The 22,256-nt window shown below is 40.4% G+C and overlaps 1 protein-coding gene across 3 annotated transcripts in view; it reads left to right on the top strand.

Moving 5' to 3' along the window:
• The window catches only part of LOC127573515 (stAR-related lipid transfer protein 13-like), a 69,054-nt gene that overhangs the window by 39,480 nt on the left and 7,318 nt on the right, over window positions 1–22,256 (top strand). For all 3 annotated transcript variants that reach the window (XM_052021801.1, XM_052021802.1, XM_052021803.1), the window contains exons 4-12: window positions 3,295–3,358; window positions 5,407–6,728; window positions 9,876–10,049; window positions 12,545–12,704; window positions 13,948–14,146; window positions 15,235–15,445; window positions 16,668–16,782; window positions 18,731–18,952; window positions 21,743–21,960. In XM_052021801.1, the coding sequence (XP_051877761.1) occupies window positions 3,295–3,358; window positions 5,407–6,728; window positions 9,876–10,049; window positions 12,545–12,704; window positions 13,948–14,146; window positions 15,235–15,445; window positions 16,668–16,782; window positions 18,731–18,952; window positions 21,743–21,960 (2,685 nt within the window). The remainder of the gene's footprint in view (window positions 1–3,294; window positions 3,359–5,406; window positions 6,729–9,875; window positions 10,050–12,544; window positions 12,705–13,947; window positions 14,147–15,234; window positions 15,446–16,667; window positions 16,783–18,730; window positions 18,953–21,742; window positions 21,961–22,256) is intronic.

The raw sequence follows: 22,256 nt of genomic DNA, 5'->3' as shown, positions 1-22,256 counted from the left end.
TCATGATTCTGTTCCCTGCATTGAGTTGCTTTGTGTGGTGTGTTTGACTGCCTTGACCATTTGCTGAACTGTTGCTGAATTGTTTTGCATGTGGGCCATTGTTGCCACATGCCATACTGAGCTCTTCCTCTAACCTCACTCATTGCAGAAGCACTTTTGCATATTCATTGGTGAACCTGAGGTGTCTGAGGTTCCTCTGCACATACAACTATTCTTAAACATTTTGTATATCCAAAATTACATCTGTATGTTCCTTAAATGAAACTGTTGTTCCACAGATGATTACAAGTACTCCAAATACTAGAGGATTACTGTCAGTAATTGTTGTTGGGGAGAAATTGTGAATTGGGACTAAGTTAGCAAGTGTTCGTTCATGATCAGCCCCCAGATGATTTAATTTCCTACCGTCAATGACATCTGCCATGTGGTCAGTCTTTGGCAGGAGAAGGAAATCACTGCAACATTACTATGGCTGGCAGTAAATATTTTTAAAGTGTTCTGTGCCAAATATTCATGTTGAGCTAGTGAGTCAGTACCTGGAGCCAATCCTGTGAGGGGCTTCTGTTCCACCACATTAAAACATGTACACATATAATGACATCATGGGTTCCTGATTTTAATGTATTCATGAAACACCACCTGCTTGCTTCCAGCCAGAACCTCGGAGACCTGACTGAAGCAGAAATGAAATGGTGTTTGGTGTGATTATAGTCAGAATGGGGTAAAATAATGAATTGATCATTACCTCAAATACATACAGTAATGAAACCAGCAATTGAGTTCTTTCAATAATTTAGTGAAATGAAAGTCAGGCTGCCTCATTTGTGATCCCTGAATCTCTCAGCCTGTTCAACTTTTCTGTCTCTGAGGCAAAGAGATGATTAATGCCCAGACTGTAAAAACCAGATTTAAAAAGTGCCTAATGATACAAATCATCCTGTTCAGACACATGTTCTAGTCTATCAGATGGAAGATCAGTGATCTAAGATGTTGACTCTGTATCTTGTCTCACAATTGCTGCCTGACCTGCTGACCATATTCCAGAATTTCTTTTGGTTTTTTTTGGGTTCTCAAGATCTGCTGTTTTTTGCTTTGTCTTTAGACAGCAGTGTTTTGTTAGCCCTCAGATTTCAATTCTTCATATTGTAATAGGCATCAGCATGTGTACATTTTATTGCTGTATCTCATTCACTGTGTCTCATAGACCGTGTTTCCATTTTTGACAGGATAATTTGCATTTTTTATTATTATTGTGTATTTCTGTGTACCTCTGTGTTAAGAGTCTAGATTTTCATCTTGATCTAAGCAAAGCCTACTTTTTGCTTTATGCTGCGGTTTTGTCATGAGGCATTGCTGTCCTCTGTTGTAGTCAGCAAATGATTCACGTCAGTTATTTTGAAATCCAGTATCTTACACTTTGCAGTGAGCTCGTGTTCTGAGGTTTGTTCACGGTTAGCCTTTCAGTTTCAACCCTTTACTAACAGGGGCTGATCTAAGACGAATGGAAAATGGTCAAAAATCACCAGCACCAATGCAATGCACTTACAACGATATCTATTCCCTTATCACCATATCTCAGCCAAGGGTGTATGCAGAAATTTTAACTTTGATAGGCTTAGAGAGGCACTTGGAGTGAAATATGTTTGACCATGGAGTGAAGTATGTCTGTGCATTGATAAGCTCACATTTCTATTAAATGATTACTGGGGGCTGCTGCCTGGCCCACAGACATGGGCTGTCATGCATCACGTGTGCACTTGTTTCAAATTTGTGTTTCAAAGAACTGAATTAATTATCACTGCTAAGAGGAGCTTAAGATCACTCATACAGTAAATGCCAAAGAATCCCTTGGCCAATTGTGTTTTCAGCTGATACTTCCCCTATTTGAACACTGACAGATCATTAGCTTATGAGCTCGGCACAATCTGATGACCATTTCAAATGGTTAAGACATTGTATGTAGTATATACACACATTTCTGGTGCAATTTATTGCTAAGGTGTTTCTAAAATGCCAAACCATGGGGGATTCTTTCTAGAGACACAAAAGCCCACTCCAGTGTACGAATGGTCCATAAGTTGCATGCAATAAGGGCTACATTAAGGTTTCCTCAGTGAATTAGGTGCTGCAGGAAACACCCAGTGGGTGAGACACCATGTATGGAGAGAGCAGATGAATTAATATTTTGCATGTACCCCCTTCACTTCTGACTGAGGGTCTACTAGTCCCATTTATCCACAGATCTGCTGAGTATTTCTGGCATTTTCTGCATTTGACGTATTGAACCAGGAAGTAGCATTTTATGTCAAAATCAATTTTTTTAAACTTTATAATTTATAATCAGTTAACAGGCAGGTCAGCCATTGTGAGCTCCTGAACCATCTGGATTCCTCACAACTCTTTGCTGGGTTTTGCTTTGTGCAAAAGGAGGTGCTGAAGAACTTAGTCACCTCCTTCAACCTCCACTATCAAAAGTATGGCTGAGGAGATAAGCTAAACTAGTAGTAAATAAATAAACAATCAGTTATCCAGTAAGAGCTATTTGTGAGTAGGTTAGTTCGATAAAGTTGGTTATTTGAAAAGTCAGGATCAGGAACAGATTGTAGCAGAATAGAGATAGAAACTGGATGAGAAACAGCCACGAGTAGAATTTATGTTCTCTTTCTGGGAGCATGGAGTATTCAGGGAATTTAATTTTTGAATTTCTCCTGTGTTTTTCTTAGGAAATGTGTCATTCGCCAGGAATTATGTTTTGAAAATAAACCTGCCAAATTTATGCAATTTTCGTGAAGGAGTATTCAGAGGACCAGTGGGTCCTGATGACTAAAAGAGTAAATGTATGAGTGACATAGAGCAAGAAAATACGAGGTTTGATCTTTGGTCTGTTCTGGGTTATCTAATCGTGGCTGAGATAATTATAAGAACAGCATTGGACTCAGCCCTCTCAGCCCAGTACACTTTTTATTTCTGATCACTGTTCAATGAGTCCTGATGGAAAATGGATAGAAGATGAAGATAAAGGCTTCTTTGATGTCCCCTGAGAGTAGGCTTCTTAATAAGGAATATACCATAGCAAAGTCAGAACAATGTGAAGTGGGAGAGGGTGGGAGGTATCTTGCTGGAAATAATTGACTCCTGTGGCTCTCAATGACATTCTATCCTTACTGTGCAAAAAGAGTCCCAATTTAAAGAGAATTAGCAATTGGGCTCTTTTTGAGTGTAGCTGCAGCCATTGCTGTAACTCAGTTTATGGTGAGGTATCCTTGATTTAACTTGACTTTATACTTTTTACAGACGGCTGATGATTCTGAATAAATATACCTTTATAAAGACTGATGGCAACACTACCAGGAAATTGGTAAGCACATCTGAATGACTGCTTTGGTTAACTGTTCTATTTTCCTGCTATCTGGGTGTTCAAAATCGAAAACTGTTAATTTCAAAATCCTTTTAGAAACAGACATTTTCGTTATATTTAATATGGCTGAATTGGCTAAAAAAAAACCCACAATGATGGGAACAGGGTTTATATGAAGTTGTTGTATCCAGAGCAACACTTATAATGCAAATTACCAGACTACCAACAACTATTCAGCTCTATGGGCTATGTATCATTACAGACATCCCAATTACACCTCTTGAACTTTGTATAGGAATTGAGACACTTTGTGTTTCCTTGGGTCCTAAACAACATAGAGAGACTCTGTTTGACCTAACCTAGTATTACACCAGTGTAGGCAATGTTACATTCTCCACCTACAGCCCCCCATTCTCAGGATTTTGTACCAATACAGCTACTCCCTATAAACAGCCGGATCCTAAAGAAATGGTCTTCCACTACTGCACTGTACCAGGACAGATTTTCATCTCCATGCTTGGATTTTGCATCTTTACAACCACAATCGTGCAATAATGAAATTGGCAGTCCTTGAAGAATTTAGCATGGCTATGCTCTCTGCCACCACAGCACAAGGACAAGTCTTGCTGTTAATTTTATAGTTGTAATCCTGCCCTCCTTTAACTTGGTGCAGTAGGTGACTAAGAGCCTTCAGCTTTTGTTGCCAGTATCTAAATGGAGAGGGATTGCAGCTGAGTGAAGTTCAGAGGGATCTAGGTGTTCCAGTATATGAATCAAAGAAAGTTAGCAGGCAGATGCAACAGGTAGTTAGGAGGACAAATGGCACATTCCCCTTTAGTGCAAGGGGGTTGGAGTTTAAGAATAGGGAGTTTTTGCTACATTTGTACAAGGTGTTGGTGAGGCCACACCTAGAATACTGTGCATAGTTTTGGTTCCATTACCTAAAAATGTACCTAATAACAATGGAGGCAGCCAAAAAGGAGTTTTAGCAGGCTGATTCCTAGGATAAGAGGGTTGTCCTATCAAGAGAGGCTAGACAGTTTGGGTTTCTTTTCCTCATCCAAGAGAGGATGAGGAGTGACATATTTCAAACATGCAAGTTCCTAAGGGGGTTTGACAGGGCGGAGGTTGAAATGTTTCCACTAGTGGGAGAGTCATGAACAAAGGGGGCATAGCTACAAAATAAGGGTCTGGTCATTTAAAACTGAGGTGAATCGAAATTTCTTCTCACAGAGGGCATGAATCTCTGGAATTCTCTGCCCCTGAGCATTGTGAGGCCAGATCATTAGATATATTTAAGGTAGAGACAGATAAATATTTGAAAGATCATCAAACTGAGGATTATGGGGATTTGGCATAGAAGAAGAGTTGAGGCCAGTATTGATCAGCCATGATCATATTGAATGGTGGGGCAGGCTTGAGGGGCCGAGTGGCTCCTATTTTCTTGTCTTTGTGTGTATCGCAAGGGGTGACTGAGCACTCCTGTAGTCTGCCTCACATGGAGCTGATAACAAGGTGGCATTGCTAGGCAGAAGGTTAAGGACCTACTGTGGTATAGAAATCACAAGTGGGTGGCAAGAATGCGGACATGGAAATTTGAGGAAAGTAGGCTTCCCTTGACTGCAATGCTTCTCCTTTTATTCATGGAGCAGTGGTATAGCCAGGAGGAGGGGGATCTCCAGTGGTCTGGTACAGAAAGTTATTTTAGTGAACAGGGAGGTGAATGACTTTAGCGGCTGTTAAAGATGGCTAGTGGTAATTTTCCATACTTGGCTCCATATAAGCCATATTGCAAAAGAGGGTGGGATAGGGGATAATGGTGTTGGTGGCAAGGTACTGAATAAAGCCTTCATTATCTGTGACAGAGTGTGGTTGGATGAGGATACCAGTAAAGGCATGGTAGTTCACTAAGGGCAGCGTCTCTCAGGAGTGGAGGAATAGCATTCAGTTATCAGGTGCTCTTTAGGATCACAATCACCCCTGTTGTTCCCTGTTATTCTTTCCTCACGATGTGGCCATTTCGTAACACTATGCTATTATCATTCTAGGGTGATGATTCTGATGAAGATGTCTGTGCTATTAGTGATCGTTGGGCATTTCAGCGAGAGAGCAGGAGATGGTCTCGCCTGACAGCTGCTGACTTCCAGTTGAATCGAGCGGAGGTCCTAAGCTCGATAATGAAGGAGTCGGCCAGCCGTGAGAGCGTTCTCTCGGAGCTCAGTGATCCAGAAGCCAGCTCCGTGCACAGCAGCAGCAGTGTTGGGAGCATTCAGGAAACGTTGGTGGGTCACAATTCGAACAATCAGCTGGCGACAAAGGAAGATCCTGGGAGAGTCCTGGTGGCTAATCCCCAAGCAGCAGAGCACTCTCACAACTGCACACTTGATAACCATGTTTCCACTGGAGATCAAACCACTCCAGACTTCACAGAGAACCCCAGAAAACAGCGGACCAAGAGCTTTCTTAGACGGATTGAATCCCTTCGGTTTAAAACCCTTCGGAACAAAGCCAAAATGGCTTCAAAGAACAAAGAGACAAAAAGTATCAAAACAGTATTACAGCAATACCATGAACCATTACAGAGCTCCAGTCCTCTGAAAAGTGGGAGCCAGAGCCCCAAGAACTTGATGAATAACTTATCTCAATCTGGCATTCCTTCACTGGCTGATTGTGGATGTACAGAACATTCTTCAGGCAAATCTAGGAGCCATGGCTCTAAGCTTTGTGGACTGTACTTGGAAGACTATGAAATGGGCTTCATGGCCTCCAATCATAATAGAAGAGACAATATGTGTTCTCAAGAAGATTATGTTGTTCGTATCCCAACAAATCACAAATTAGGAACCTTCCCCAAAGCCCTCTCCATAGAAAGCTTGTGTCCAGGTGCTGATAACCATTTGGTAAAATGGAGATCAGGAAACAGCTCCTTTGGAATGTCTACATGTGGAAGCAGCAATAATTTTCAGCGACTGGGGTTTCAAGAACGAAGGGATTCCTGTAGCTCTGTGGACAGCAGGCAGAGTTTTTATGACAATGTGCCTGAGACCCACCCGTACAATAGCATAGGTGGACCTGAGTACTACTTTGAACAACTAGATGATGTTTTGAAGCATGTCAATGGATTACAGCAGAGAGTAGACAGTTGGTCAAAAATGATGTGCACTGATTATAATGACACTGAGTCTGACTCTACTGGAGAAACTGTTTTTCCTTTGCAAGGTTTGAATTTTGAAGACCGCTCAATGTCTGATGTGGGGACAACTGCAAGTGATTTTGATAGTACTGGGAATTCACTAAATGAAGCTGAAGAAATGGAGATGAGGGATCGGAGAGATTCTGGAGTAGGGGCTTCATTAACCAGACCAAACAGGTAGAGACTTCTAATCTTTTTGTTGATAGTTGCAGATATCAAACACAGGTCATTTTTTAGGCTGCCTCTATTATTCAGCACAGCTTGTCATTGAACTGTGAACCAGTCAAGCTATGGCTTGATATTGGTTTGGCATAACTTGGGTTATTTTAGCTCAGTTTATAATAGGCACAGTACATTAAACTCTGGCCCTCCTTCTGATCTATAGTTACTCACTCCTGGTTGGATTGCATGGTGAACATTGTATGAGGAGAGCCTAAAGTTAGTTATGAGATATTCATTAATAAGTTGACTAACTGATTAAACTCAAGTGTGAAGAGTTACCACTTGGTGAAATGCTGTTCAAGTAATTCAACACCTTGCTCCCCAGTTGAAGGGAACTTAATTCAGTGTATCATTTGTCATACTCCTCATGATATAGTGCTTGAGTATTAAAATGGAATTGATTTCATCTGTTCCGTCTGGATGTTACACAACATTGGTTCAGCAGGCAGAAAGGAAGAACTGGAGGGAAATTTTTCCTGCTGTAACAGAAACAGCCTGAGTTTCCTTCCTTTCAAGTATTGCATCATAAAGCATCAAACTGGTTTACCTCTGGCAAGCTGCCCACATTTGCCACTTAGACACATGACTTGCTTTTTATGGGTTTATCATGTGAACATGCTTGCAGAAGCTATTCCAATTCAAAATGGTGAGACTTGGCAAACTGGCAAGGCCTCATGTGGTACAATGCTGTCGTATGAACAAGCCACAGCTCTGTCCACAACACAGCTGAGAGAAACTGACAGCTGGCTGAGCCTTGCCCCTGAACTTGCCAGCTGTCAAACCCGGCAAGCTCTGTGAATACTTGAAACTGTCAAATTAATAATAAAAAACAGTATAACAAAATCTTCAAATTATCTAAAATAAAAATATATAAACTACTTCAACAGTTAACAATATTTAAGCAACCTCAATTAACACAGAGATGTGTAAATTCTATTTATACACGACCCTTGCAGCCAGATGTTCCTCTCCATTTAAATGAATGGACTCGCACTTCTAAACTAGATCTAAGCAGGCAAAGACAGGAAACCACAGTGGGACTCGTAGGGAGCTGCAGCACTTTTGTGTCTTTCTGCAGGGCTCCATGAGAGTGTTGGAGAGCAGCTGAGAAATAGCTGATGGTGCTTGGAATGTAGAAGTCCCATCTTCCTGATTAGTCAATAGGAATATATGCTGACAATTCAGTATGGAAACCCCCAGCAAACCGCAGCTCAAGAATTAATACACAGATATGCCATATATATCTTAAATGGTTCCCAATACAAGTGACTGTAGATTGCTACTGTTTGACAACCTTGTTGTCTTTCTGTTGAGATGTTGAATACGAGCTCTGTTTAGGTTCTCCATGTTGATATTAAAGATCTCATGGCATTTACTGGTTGCAGTCTGGAACACATTGTCTGAGAAGGTGGTGGGGAGGCAGGTACTCAAACATTTAAGAAGCATCTGCAACCACTTGAATTGCCAAGGCATAGAAGGCTACGGACAAAGTCCTGGTAAATGAAATTTGTAGAGATGGGTACTTGATGGTCAGCATGGACATGATGGGCTGAAGGACCTGTTTCTGTGTAGTATGACTCTATGACTATTTGATAGACTGTCCTGGCTAGTGTTCCCAGCAGGTAAACACCACCAAAGAATAATTTTGCTTTAGTTTGTGGGATTTTCCTGTTTGCAAAATGGCTCATAATAGCAGTGTGTGTCTGAAAGTAATCCTCTATTTATGGAACACTTGGAAATGCATGATGTACTACATGAATGTAAGTCTTATTTCCTTCTGACTATTCATGTAACTGTCTGTAATTCAGCAAAATGTGATTGCAAAAATGCTTTGGAAATGGCTTGCTTCTGGTCAGTGCTGAGCTGGCTGGTTTTAGACAGGAAGCAGTCATAGGATAACAGTTGTTCCCAGCATTTCAGCAATGCAGTGGGCATGGTGGGAAGGAAAATGAACCAGGATTCCCATCCCTGGTCACAGCCCATTGATGCCTCTTGGAAACTCTGCCTGTGTGGATATTGAATGGAGATAAGATCAGATTTTATCTGGCTGTCCCAGTGGTCTCATATCCCTTAGTACTCAAATTTTGCAAAAATACAGTTGGGCAAGGTATCCCAGTGACAATCAGAGGCTCGAGAAGAACAGGGAGGTAGCTGAGAAGAGGATTACAAACAAGAACAGAAACTGCAACCTTGCATTAAAATATGACATTTCATAGTTTGTATTTTTTTTTTCTCCTGCACGTGGGTTTCAAAGGTTCACTGGTACTTGTTGAATAAGACTTTTTTTTCTATCTCATCTTCATCTTAACAAGTGGTTTCCTGTGACAAGAGTCTATAGCAGTGTTGTCCTGCAGTATATGTTTATTCAGGAGAATGAGGTTCCACAGAATAACCCTTGTGTTCATCTGTGCCTTGTGACTACAGATGTTACTGATTATTAGATGACAATCCATTTGTTACGAGATGGTGTATAACACTTCCATGCAACCCTTTACTATATTTCCTGTACTTTATGATTTTCTTCTGACACATACTGTGTTCCCATGTCTTACACTGAAAGTGCAGATAGAAAGTTTATTTTCTCTAAGGTATGCACTGTTCCCTTACCGATACTATGGTCAATTACCAAGCAGAAAGGTACCTCACTCTCTGAGATTTGGTGGGCATTCATAGCAGATGATTTATTGTTCCAAAACTCAGTTATAACAAAGACATGCTATTCCAACATGGGCATTGTTGAAGACGGCTGGATGTCTGTCAGATGGAGAGAAAATCAGGCTGGAACTCACACAAGTAAGATCCCAGCCTGTCCAGATGGTAACTTAGAGGCAAAAAAATTAGATTCCATTACAAGAGTGCCAAAAGGTGTTCTGGAAATCTGCACTGAGGCCTAAGGTGCCATGGGAAAATGTGCAACTCTCTAGTGTGACATAGTCTGTGACCCTCCAAGATACAGCTGTAATGATAAAGGTCGTTGGCAGGGATATTTAAACTGGGGTCCTTCATGGTATCTGTCTAGGAATGCTGGCCTTGACCCTGTGTGGTGTTGGTTACTGCAGACTTTGGTGTCCTTTGTTAATCTTTGCATTTTTTTTTCCTTAGGAAGCTGCGCTGGCACAGTTTCCAGAACTCTCACCGCCCCAGCCTGAATTCTGCTTCAATGGAAATCAACAGACAGTCAGCAGCTCAGCTCAACCTCCTACAGCGATTCTCCCTACTGCGATTGACTGCCATCATGGAGAAATATGCTGTCCGCAACAAGCAGGGCTGGAACTGGTCAGTAGCTAGGATTCCGACAGGGTGGCCGGAGGTCTCATTTACGCAGTTGACAGATTTATGAATGTAGGCAACAGAGCTAAGAGAGACATTGGAGTGTCCTACACTTGCTTGATTTTTGTGGTTAAGTCAGACTTGCAACTAACTATAATGAGAATTGAATGTATGGCATCCATGGAAAGCACCAGCTAAAACTCACCATAGGGTGGATGGTGGCACAGCTACTCGAGCTGCTGCCTTACAGCTCCAGTGACCTGGGTTCAATCCTGAACTCCGGTGCTGTCCGTGTGGAGTTTATGTGTTGTCCCTGTGACCATGTGGGTTTCCCCTACAATCCAAAGACGTGCAATTTGATAGATTAATTAGCCTTTTGTAAAATTACCCATAGAGTGTAGGTGAGTGGTAGAATCTGGAAGGAGTTGAGGGTAATGTGCAGAGAATAAAAATAGAATGAGTGTAACTGGGTGCTGGGTAGTCAACGTGGAATAAATGAGTCAAAAGACCTGTATCCATGCTGTACTATTCTGTGACACTTTGTTATATGAAACCTAATATGCATCATTCAAAGAATCACATGCAAACCAATAGGCGGCCAGAGAGATTTAATGAAGAGATTTAGATAACTTATACAGAAGGAAGCAAATACATGAGAATCTAATTCATGGATTGGATAGTTTATGTAACAAGCAAATGCTTGTTTAGACTATTCTGAAAGGGCCATTTACCACCAAGGCCAAGGGCAGCAGGATCATGGGAACACCACCATCCACAGGCTCGCCTCCAAGTCCAACCTGAATTGGAAAAATATCCCTGTTTATTTATCATCACTGTGTCTAAATCCTGGAAGTCTGTCCCTGAAGTGCTGTGGGAATACCTTCAACAGAAGGAGTGCAGCATATTCAATGCAGAATATGAATCAATCCCCTTCTGAATGATGATCACTTTGGCTGTTTTGCTGCCAGACATCATCCACTTTGGATGTGAAGCTCAGCTCCAGGAAATGTATGAGAGACATGGGCTTGGGATTTGCTCCATGTTTCATTATCCCACGAAATAAGCAATTGGTATTTCGTAAAATTTGAACCTGTGGCCTTGGAGTGGCAGTAAAATCAGATTATTTATGAAGTTGCTGGAACAGTCCCTTCCTTATGCTTTTGATAATTCAAACCTCCACAGTGCTCACAGGAACTGGCCACACATAGTGTCACTGGACTGTGTCCTGGCGATTTGAGAGGATTCATCCCCTATGTTTCCTTGAGGATAAAAAGCATCCAATTGGATATGTGCCCTGCTATTGTGTCTCTTCACATTTACTGCAACCAGGCAAAGAATGTACAATAACAGGAATCCACAGGACTTGGAGTCTGTCCAAGCACAGCCTTTGACCCTTGGAATATTACAGATGGTTTCCCCAGTGAATGGATAGAGGCTATATCACATCACAGCTGTGAGAGAGGGGGAAATGTGGAAACAGGGTAGCAGCCGGGAGTGTCAGGGAGGTGGGGAGTTAAATTGTTTGAAAGCTCACAAAGGGTGGAAACAGCTTGGAATGAAATTCTTTGTGTTAAGGCAGTCAGAAGGGTGCACTGTAAACAAAGGCAAGCAGCCTGTGAGAAAGGAATGGGTTGGCCAACAACCACTGGACAAAACCTAGAAATCAGATGGCTGATGGGCTTGAAATCCAACTTTGTCACAGCCACTAAGTGGGGTTAGGTTGCATTAAGCACTTTGCCAGGTTTTCTTCTTGCTCGGTGTCTGAAAAGGAAAATCGGGCAAAGTGGTTGACCTAAATCTCCACTGCAAGGTTTGTGCTCTGATGATAGAGAGGTGGGAGGGGACACTCACAGCCTCCAATTTTCATCTGCATGTACACCAGGCATGCCCAGATGCTAGTGCTAGGTATTACACAAGGAGGCTCTTTAAACTGGAGATTCTGCCCCAGCTGCAACAATAAGAGGACTTCCAATGGGAGATGATATATTTATGTTTCATCTCCCATTAATAGACTTTGGGGTCTCACAGGCCTTCTGCTGTGCTCTACTTTTCCCTTCCACCTGTAAATACCAGTCTTGCTGGAGGTCTGTTAAAGGCACCTGGAGCCATATCAATGGTCCAATATACCTTACTTGGCCCCAACTCTGTCCGACTAGGTATCTGAGCTATGCTATCTGGAGCAGGAAGCGGATAGGAGAAAATCAATAAAATGTCCAATGCTATGTGATGTTCTCCCTCAGGAAACTGCCGCTGAAATTCATTTCGTACACTGTCTTTATGGTGAGAACTTCAGAGAAATAAAAATGCTGAAAAAAATTATGAGAAGCAATGTTAGAGAGAGATGGGTTAAAGGATCAAGATCATTGACCGTATCACAAGAATGAATGGAAAAGAAATAATATAAAAGGGGGTATATTGTCAGCAATTAGGTTTATTGTTTTTAACCAGTTCACAGGATTTTGATGTTTTATTAATTTGTATGGTTTTTTTTGCTCCTGCAGGGGTGTTCCCAAATTCATGAAAAGAAGCAAGGAACCAGATTACCGAGGCAAAAATGTATTTGGTGTTCCGCCAATAATAAACGTCAAGAGGTCGGGGCAGCCGCTACCTCAAAGTATTCAACAAGCCATGCGCTACTTGCGTAGTCAGTGCATGGGCCAGGTGTGTTTCTGTGCCCTACTACAAATCCAGAACCAGTTGTAGTGTTTTCAATAGGCTTTGTCTTTAGATTTGGTTAATTTCAGAAGTTACACAGAGCTGGCTGTTACTTTGTTAGGTATTACATTGTTTTTATGCTGGGATCCCTAAATTGTAGAGGATTTGTAGAGAGATTGTGATCCTTCAGGTCATCAGATGTCTTCTGGATTGTTGAGTCATTAATATTATTTTTCACTCTTTATACCACTGAAAATAATTTATTGCTGGATAGAGGCTGGTTGTTTAGTTAATATGATATTATAAACCATTGAGAAGCAGAACATTAAGAAAGTTTGCATGGTGTCTCCAGGAGACTATCGTATTTCTGTAAGGTTGTCAAGAGAATGTGAATAATTGTTAAGAGTTTGGGAAGTATATTAATAGTTGGAGGTAATGTCTTACAGACATGTTCAATAACCACCAGCAAACAATAAGCTTGTAATGCCAGTACCTTGTATTTTTTAATGGATGTGTGATAGTTCACTATGTTGCTGTACAATAGTATGGCAGTTTGGAGGGGTTGGGCTTGGGTTTGCAGGTATGTGTTCCCATGTGATGAGTTTGAGGTGCCAGTGATCAGCCATTAGCTAATTTTGGAAGAAGGAAAACAAAGAGGAAAAATAATAAGTCTTGTAAATCTCACAGTGCTCGAGTCTTGAAATGATAGAGATTGATGTTGAGATAAAGGTCATTCATGAGCATTCCTAATTGGATGTAGCTGGTGAATAATTTGGACAGCCCCAAGAAAAAGAACTGGGAGAAACTATATTGAAAAGAATAGCCAGCTGTGAACCATTACAACTCATGACATGGGTAACATGATTAAGCTAATTCATTGAGATATATCAAGGTTCTAAATTAATCCATGCCTCCTACATAGGTCCAATCACTGAACAGGATGGTGAGGAGAGCACAACCCTTGTTTTTGTTTTGGTGAGGGGTTGCACATTATGTTCTTCCCAGTGACAAATCCTGAAATAGACTGTGGTATCTTCTCTCGCATCATTGGACCTGTGCAATCTTGTCCTTGCTGTTTCAGTGTTTGGATGTCCATTGTCTCCTTATAAAGAACTTCCAGCATGTGAAGGCATTGACCAGTTTCTTGCTGCTAGTGTTGTATATTTACAAAGGTTCTCTTCAATAAAAATGGTTTACATTGATTAGAGTAAAAATATGCACTCTAACTTTATTATTATGTTGTACACAGGTTGGTATCTTCAGGAAGTCAGGTGTGAAATCGCGAATCCAGGTCCTCAGGCAGATGAATGAAAACAATCCTGACAATGTTAATTATCAGGGTCAATCAGCATTTGATGTAGCAGACTTGTTAAAGCAATATTTCCGAGACCTTCCAGAACCTATCTTCACCAGCAAACTGACAGAAACCTTTCTACAGATCTATCAGTGTGAGTGCAATAAAGAAAATGCTAATAACTGCTTATTAGTTATAATGACTTATCCGAGCCATGCATTCTGAAAAACTTAGAACTGTTTTCCCTGTGTAATTGAGTTGTATCAAGATAGGAGATATCTGTGCTTGGGGATAAAATGCTTTCCCTTTAGATGATTTGAACCAGTAACAGCACAGCTGTGTTGTGTTTGGCTTGGAAGCTCCCTCTTCTTTGAAGTAGCAATGTCCCTACAGTATCATTGTGAGACCTCCATTTCCATAATTGTTACTTTTGTGTTAATTTTTACAGTGGGGATATGCCCACTAGGAACTGGATTAAGGTCACCCTGCACTCAATTCACATACATCCCATACTACCAATGGACAAAGAGAATTTCATTGCACAGCCCCATTGGTTATTACGTTATGCTCTAGAGATGCAATTCCAGTTTTTAAATTCCCAAAGCTATCTAGTGTTCCATAGTTTATGACTACAGAGACCAGGGAATTGATGACACCAAAGGTGAAATCCTTGATTGCAGATTAGCTCTTTGACCACATTATCCCTGTGCAGAATATTGTTTTGAGATTCTCTGTGTCCCAAGGATTAACACAATCTTGGATTTGAGTTGATGTTCATAGTTATTTCAATGATTTCTGAAAGTTACTTCCCCATTTATTTATTCATTCATGAAATATTGATATTGCACACAAGGCCAGCATTCATTGACCCATCACTAATTGCTAGTGGGTAGTAGTGAGCCTCCACCTGAAACTGCCACAACACATATGGTGAAGCTCTACAATTTTGATTCAGAATTGCCAGAGAAAGGGTGATTAGTTATCAAGTCAGGACAATATGCATAGTTTGGGGTAACTTGGAAGTGGTGGTGTTCCCTTGCATCTGGCCATTGTAGACCAGAGCAGTAGAGATTATGGGTTTGCGAGCTGTAGTAGAGGAACCCTTACTGGGTTTGGAAGTTCATCATGTAGTTTCACCCCATATTTGGAAGTAATTATTTGATGGAGTTGTCCTGATTGCAAATGCTAAAGCAATAAGGATGTGGAGATCGGTCTGTATGAATCTTTCTTTCCCTTCATCAGATGTGCCAATGGATCAACGTCTCCAAGCCGTTCAGGCTGCCATTGTGCTGATGCCAGATGAGAACCGTGAGGTTCTTCAGTCATTGTTGTACTTCCTAAGCGACATTGCATCTGTACAGCAAAACCAGATGACCGCTGGAAACCTGGCTGTGTGCCTTGCACCATCACTGTTCCACCTCAATGTGCTGAAGAAAGAAACTTCCTCACCAAGGTGAGCTCTATGGTTCACTGGAACTCTGTGGTTGGTAGCTTGCTATATTCTTGCTGTTCTGTAGAAGGAAAGATGTTCTTGCTGCCAAGGTGATGGCGTCATCAGTAATCCCCTTGACTGAATTTTCTTGTTATTAAGAAATCCAGTTGGTGGGTTAAAGAGCATCTTGTAGGTTCCAAAGGCTGTAAAGAACAAGAATGAAGTTAAAATAAATCAAGAAGTTGTAATTAGCTGATATCAGACTAGAATTTTGAAAGCCTTTAGAACGTAAGGAATTCCAAAGTTTTAAAGTTTTAGGAACGTGAACCAAAGTGGGATGTGGTGTGTTACACATTGATCTCCTCCACTCTCTTGGGCATGACAGTTAATGTATTGGAATGTGCTTGGTTAAAGGCTGAGAGAGTAGTCATCACCTTGCTGCTGGCTTCTACACATGCAGCTACCCACAAAGGATATTTTACAATAGAGAAATAGAGGAGTATTTGAAATTAATAATTCAATGCTTCATTGGAGAGCCATCCTAGGTCATGTGTTCCAGGTTCTAAAGTAGGGTTCAAATACATGATCTTAGAATAGACAAGGGAGAGTGCTCGTGAATGAGACAAATCTAGAAATGGATCATTAGATCTATATGCGACGTTTATAATATTGTGATTTTGTCCACAGGACATAGCTGTAAAGCCAGTTCCTCAAAATCAAAAGGGACATTATTTTATCACTCAGTCACCTTTAAGATGAAGACAACCTTCATTATCCTTGTCTGGGGTGTATTTAATTGTTTCCGGTTTAATACCAAGTTCATCTAATCAGGGAGAAAGACGATGACACGGGGAGGGGAAAAAGAAAACAGAGAAAGAAAATAACTAGATTAAAAGGAAGTCAAACAGATAAATGGAGTGAAGATAAAAACTTATTTAGGGTTGTGGATTGACTTAGAACTTAACCTCCCTCCCATGCTTGCTATTGATTTAGAAAATTAGGAGTTACAGAGCAACATTTATAACATTTGTACCATTACACAAAGAAAATTATCAATCAAAGAAAAACAACCTGCATCTCCATTGGCCATCTGAATAAACACACATGTGAAAAGTGGAACACGTGTGTTTAGGTGATCATATGTGCAACTGATACAATTTAGTTTTACTTATGTGCTCTATGTTTCGTGTTAGTTTGCCTGGGTTTTCTGAACGTTCTCACCTTTTTCCTGGCCTTGTTCTAGGATGATCCGAAGGAGAGGTGTTCTAAGTAAGCCTGATCAGAGGGACCTCAGCGAGAATCTGGCAGCAACCAAGGGATTGGGTCATATGATCACAGAGTGCAAGAAACTTTTCCAGGTACCTCAAAACAAACCTTAGGGCGCAGATCGTGGCATTTCTACAGTGAAGGGCTGACAGTAATAAATAGTTTGAAATACAAACTGAGTGATGTTAGTAAAGAATACCTTACTGTACTTATGTGATTTAGGTAAGGCCTTTTATGATTAACTCCTCTTCTCTGCAGTTTTAAACAACTCTACTTGCTGTGTGTTTTGGTTATATAGGCTCTTGCAGATGCTGCCTCATTCCTTCTATGGTTCTACCATCCAGGGACCATGGAAGTAAGAATACCCCATGCAGTCCGTTGAGCTTACTTCACCTTTCAATAAGGTTGTGGCTGATATTAGCCTCAAGTTTGGCTCCTTCTGCCCATTATCCTTCAATCTTTGTTGGTCCACCTATCACCTACCAGCCCGTCTCACCCATGCTCCTCTCTTCTTTATGCTAGCTTTCTTCCCCCTCCATTTTCAATCCTGATGCAGGGTCTTGACCCAAAGCTTTGACAATTCCTCTCCCTCCACCCTCCCCCCACCACCCCCCCCAGATGCTGCTTGGTCTGCTGAGTTCCTCCAGCTGTTGTGTTTTGCTCAAAATCCAGTATCTGCACTCCCTTGTGTCTCCATTTCTGTTTTGCTATTCTCTTTATCAAACTGAACAACATCACATTTTCCCACTTTATACTTCATCCTACACCTTCTGGTTCACTCAGTTAATTTGGATATGTTCCTTTCATGTCATTCTCACTGTTTACTTTCCATTCTTGTATTGTCTGGAAATTTGGATATGTTACATCTTGTACTTTCATCTAAGATGTTAGTACTGATTGTAAATATCTGAGTACAGCATTGATCCTGTGGCACTCCTTGTAACACTTTGCCAATCTCAAATTGACCCAATAATTAGGATATTCTGTTTTTTTTTTAAGTAGGTTAAGTAGTCCTCAGTTCCTGTTAACTGTTTGGGTTCTTTTTAATTTAATGGCCTTTTGTGTAGCACCACATCGAATGACTTTTGGAAATTCAGAAATACTGCACCTACAAATTCCTTCTGAGTAACTCTGCCAAATTATATCAGCAAAATACCCCATTAGATCTGCCAAACATGGTCGTCTTCTCATAAAATAAAGTGGACTCTGCCTAATCTTATCATTTTCTAAGGCCTTTGTTACAGCAGATGTCAGACTAACTGGTCTGTAGTTCTCCACTTCCTCTCACCCTCCTTGAATAATGGTATTAAACTTTCTACCTCCTCACCCACATGGATCCTCACAGATTCCAGGGAATAACCAATGATGTGCTTCGGAACATTTTGCAAAGGGTGGGTGGAGGGAAGGGTGTTGGAAGGTGTGGGAAGAATCTGATAAAAGTAAAGGAGAAGCTTAGAACTCTCTTGAAGGGCAGGTTGGGTTAAAATCAAGGCCCTGATTTCATTACCTCTTGCCCTGCGTGCTACATGTATAATGAAAACAGAATATGCTGGAAAAACTTAGCAGATCAGGCAGCATCTGTGAGAAGAGAAGCAGTTTATAGTTAACAGTTAACATTAACCTGAAACATTAACTGTTTCTCCATCCACAGTTTCTGCCTGATCTGCTGAGTTTTTACAGCATTTTCAGTTCCTATTTCAGATGTCCAGCATCTTCAGACTTTTGGCTTTCATTTACATGTACACTAAAGCAACTTCAGGATTTGTATCTGTCTTTGAATGACCCTGTGTCTCATTTGCCTTTAGTATGATTGAAAAATGTATGAAAGGGTGATATGGTATTCAGTAAAGACCACATTGGACTGAATTTATTGCTTGTTTATCTGGTTTTGTAGTTAGATATTGAGTAATATGGGTGCATTCTAAATAGAAGATACTTAGAATGATTAAAGAAGTGACTTGCATCATTGTCCTTGAAAGAATATCTAAGGTGGTTCTGAAATTTAAGACGTTTTTACGTAATAGTTCTTCTTTCCATTAGATCCCCCACGATATAATGGTGCAGTCTCGGAACTCCTATATTGCAGCTGATGCTCACCCTTTGCCCATGGAGGGCTTCAGGAGACATGCTGGAGGCATGGTCAAGGACTATGTGGCCCACATGGAGGACATAATCCAGGCTCTACTAAAAGAGGCGGGAGAGAAGTTTAAAGGCTGGACCAACACCGTAGGACCTGTGAACACAGAGCTTTCTTACAAAAAGGTATTAAATAGAGTTTTGCAAGATAAGACTTGAAATTAATTGCCAAATATAAATTGTCCATTAAATTTTTATTTTGGGCTATTTCAGGCCAAATCTTGTTTGTCAAGTGCTTCTCCATCCTGATTGGAATTTACAATCTGCAAAAGAGAGAGTTGAACATTGACTTGAATCTTGATATGACATTTTACATGCCTACGTATGTATTTGTAACTTTATTTTGCATGCTTACCATCTGAGGTACCATTCCAGGAACATGATTAAAAATGACTGTTGCCCTTCAGTTCTGATGAAGGGTCCCAGACCTTAAATTTTAACTGTTTCTCTTTCCACAGATGCTGCCTGACCTGTTGAGTATTTCCAGCATTTTCTGTTTTTTATTTCATGATTAAATATCAAAACTGGACCTGCTTTCTTAAAACTTCGTGTGAGTGTTGGGCCATTAAACCATATTTTAATTCACACTGAATAAAAATCTCAAGATATCTATGACCATGTGTATTTAACAACTTTTTCCAGACTATGCAAATCTAAAAAAAGGAGCTTGGGTGCAGCATTTTCTTTATCTTTCTGTCTGCTGCTCTCACCATGCTGCCTATCTGTCCCAACAGGAAAAGAAAAGCTTGTTTCTTATGGACGTTCATCAATTCCACTCTGAACTGTTTTTACAATATATCAGATTTTTTTTTAACATTTCTATTCATGCTGGCATTTGGAGCATTAGCCAGAAGATAGTACTCCTGGAACAGGGCTATGAGGCATGAATTGTGCCAATTTATCATCTGGTTCTTTTTCTCCCTCAATCTTCTATCTTCTCAATTCTCTCCCTTTTCGTCCAGTGCTCTATCTTTTACTCACTCTGCATCATACCCATTCAGTTTCATCTAGTTTCAATGGATAGTGATCAGCAGCAGGAATCCTTGCTGATTAAACTAATCTCTCCCTAGTTCACAGCAATAGTAGCTAGCAAGAACTACCCTGGCTATCGCAGACTGGGACTTCCATGGACTATATGGCTATATATCAGAACATGTCTTTAATCACCAGTCATAAGTATATATAATTGCTGGACGTTGCAGAGGATTCTAATGGATGTATGTGTCCAAAACAGCCACTGAGCTTTGGAATGAGTGATTGATAGCATGAAAACTAGCAGAAAACAGAACATCAGTAAAAGCTTTTGTCTGTTTTATAAATAATGACAGACTCTGCATTTCTTACTCACTGGGATAATCCCATTGTGTAAATCAGTGTTTGAATCACTTCCAGTTTTCTTTTTATCTTGGCATTCTGTCTGGGCAGACATTGGGTGATTTCAGACATTCCGAGTGTGCAACTCAGACAAAATCATTGACCGTAACAAAGCAAAATTGTCTTCAGATACTTAATTCTAAAAAGAGCAGTCTCTTTCTGTGTCCCTGCTGACTGTAATGATGCTGGTGGATCGCATGCAGGACTTCAACCAAGCAGAACGATTCCACTTCCACATATCCACAACATTTCTAATCCCCAAGCTACTCAATAATGATTACTCATCATGCTTTCGGGAAATTTATCCCATCTTGAAGAGGAGGTTCAACAAAAGTCTAAAAGTTAAAGTCTCACAATCAAGACCTCTTTTAAAGAGAGTCTCTTCCTGTGCAGACTCTGTCTACTGAAGGAGCACATAGGCAATAGATGGATGAATGATGTTGGCGAAGATTGAATCCAATTAAAATCCAAAATCGCTTGAGCAGCAACATATTAGTAACAGTAGCTTCTTCAATTTATATAAACACTATGCGATAAGTATACATGATGCAAAACACAATAGTAATCTCTGATGTTCTCCTATTTAAATATGACACTTCTGTTAAATATCTATTTTAAAAAAGATTACATTATAGCTTTATCTACTCAATATATAACTCAGGTTCATTTAAAAAGTGGAATCTATTTTCAGCATTTCTATGTAACTCTGTAGACAAATCCATAAAATGAAGTTAAAGAGGCCCAATTTTTATGCTGAGGAAGAGGGCAACAAAATACTTGTGCCTTGCTTCTGTGACAGGGGCATCTTTTAACAGGACTAGGTAACGATGCATCCCCGACATTTATTGATGTAACCTACCCATTATTTAATTAATGTTACTCAACTGATTGATTTTGATTGCTGTACCACTGCTATAGTGACTAAGGGTGAGAATCATTGACACTGTAGTTATGTGATTATTGGTGCTTATCTTCAGACATTGGAAGAAAACTGCTAATTGCCTAAGTTATGTGATTGATGTCTTCTGTCTGTGCCCTTTTATACTTGTGTATGAGTCCATCGGAGAAAAATGTTCCATATCTCTTGGGGTAGTGTAGTGGAGATTTTTGATAAGTTTAATGGGATGGAAAGCGAAATAAACATAGAATTACTCAAGAGGTGCAATTACTAGTTTGCAAATGGGAAAGATCCAGGAAATTCTTTAAACGTGATGATCACATTCTGCAAAGGTATTTCATTTAACCTGTTCAATAATAATTAATTATCATCTTTTGGGGATACTGGTCCTCCATTTGAAGAGCAATTTTGCTAGAAGTGAACAGGCACAATCTGGACCTCTTTAGAGGACAGCCTTAGTCAAATTTTGAGAGAAGGAAATTAGTGAAGATTGAATCTGATTAAATCCAAATTTGTTTTGTGTAACAGCACGTTGCAGTGATATTCTCCGATCACTGACGTGATTGATGCCTTTTGTTTGAGGGGTTATTTGTAATAGCAGTACAGTGACCATAACATTTATCTGCTTTTCCTTGTTCTGGTAGGTTGGTGATGGATATCCCATTCGATTGTGGAAGGTAACAACTGAAATAGAAGCACCCCCAAACTCAGTGTTAAACCGTCTGCTCCGAGAACGACATCTCTGGGATGATGATGTGTTGATGGGAAAAATCGTGGAACATTTGGACAAAAATACTGATGTCTGCCATTATGTTCTGGACAGCATGGCACCACATCCCAGGAGAGACTTTGTTGTTCTGAGGTATGACCAGTTAATGCATTGGCAACATTGCAATTTTATATACACCAAATAGTGTGTTACATTGCAATTGGATTCCACTCCTGTTTTATGGTTGACCAAATTGAGGAATCTTGTGATTGATGAAGAATCCTCATCTGAATACTGTATATAATAATTAAGGATAACTTTAATTGAAACATTGTGTAAGACAAACTGAAGTGTTTAGACTGGTAGGCATTACTTCCTGAAGCGCATGTGTAGGATTGATTTCACTTACGCTCAACATACCACAGGAAATGGTTGAAGAATACTATTGA

This window comes from Pristis pectinata, chromosome 8 (genome assembly GCF_009764475.1).
Source record: "Pristis pectinata isolate sPriPec2 chromosome 8, sPriPec2.1.pri, whole genome shotgun sequence".
NCBI lineage: Eukaryota > Metazoa > Chordata > Chondrichthyes > Rhinopristiformes > Pristidae > Pristis > Pristis pectinata.
Note: the sequence above shows the minus strand (reverse complement) of the source record. Positions and strands in the feature narration are given on the sequence as shown.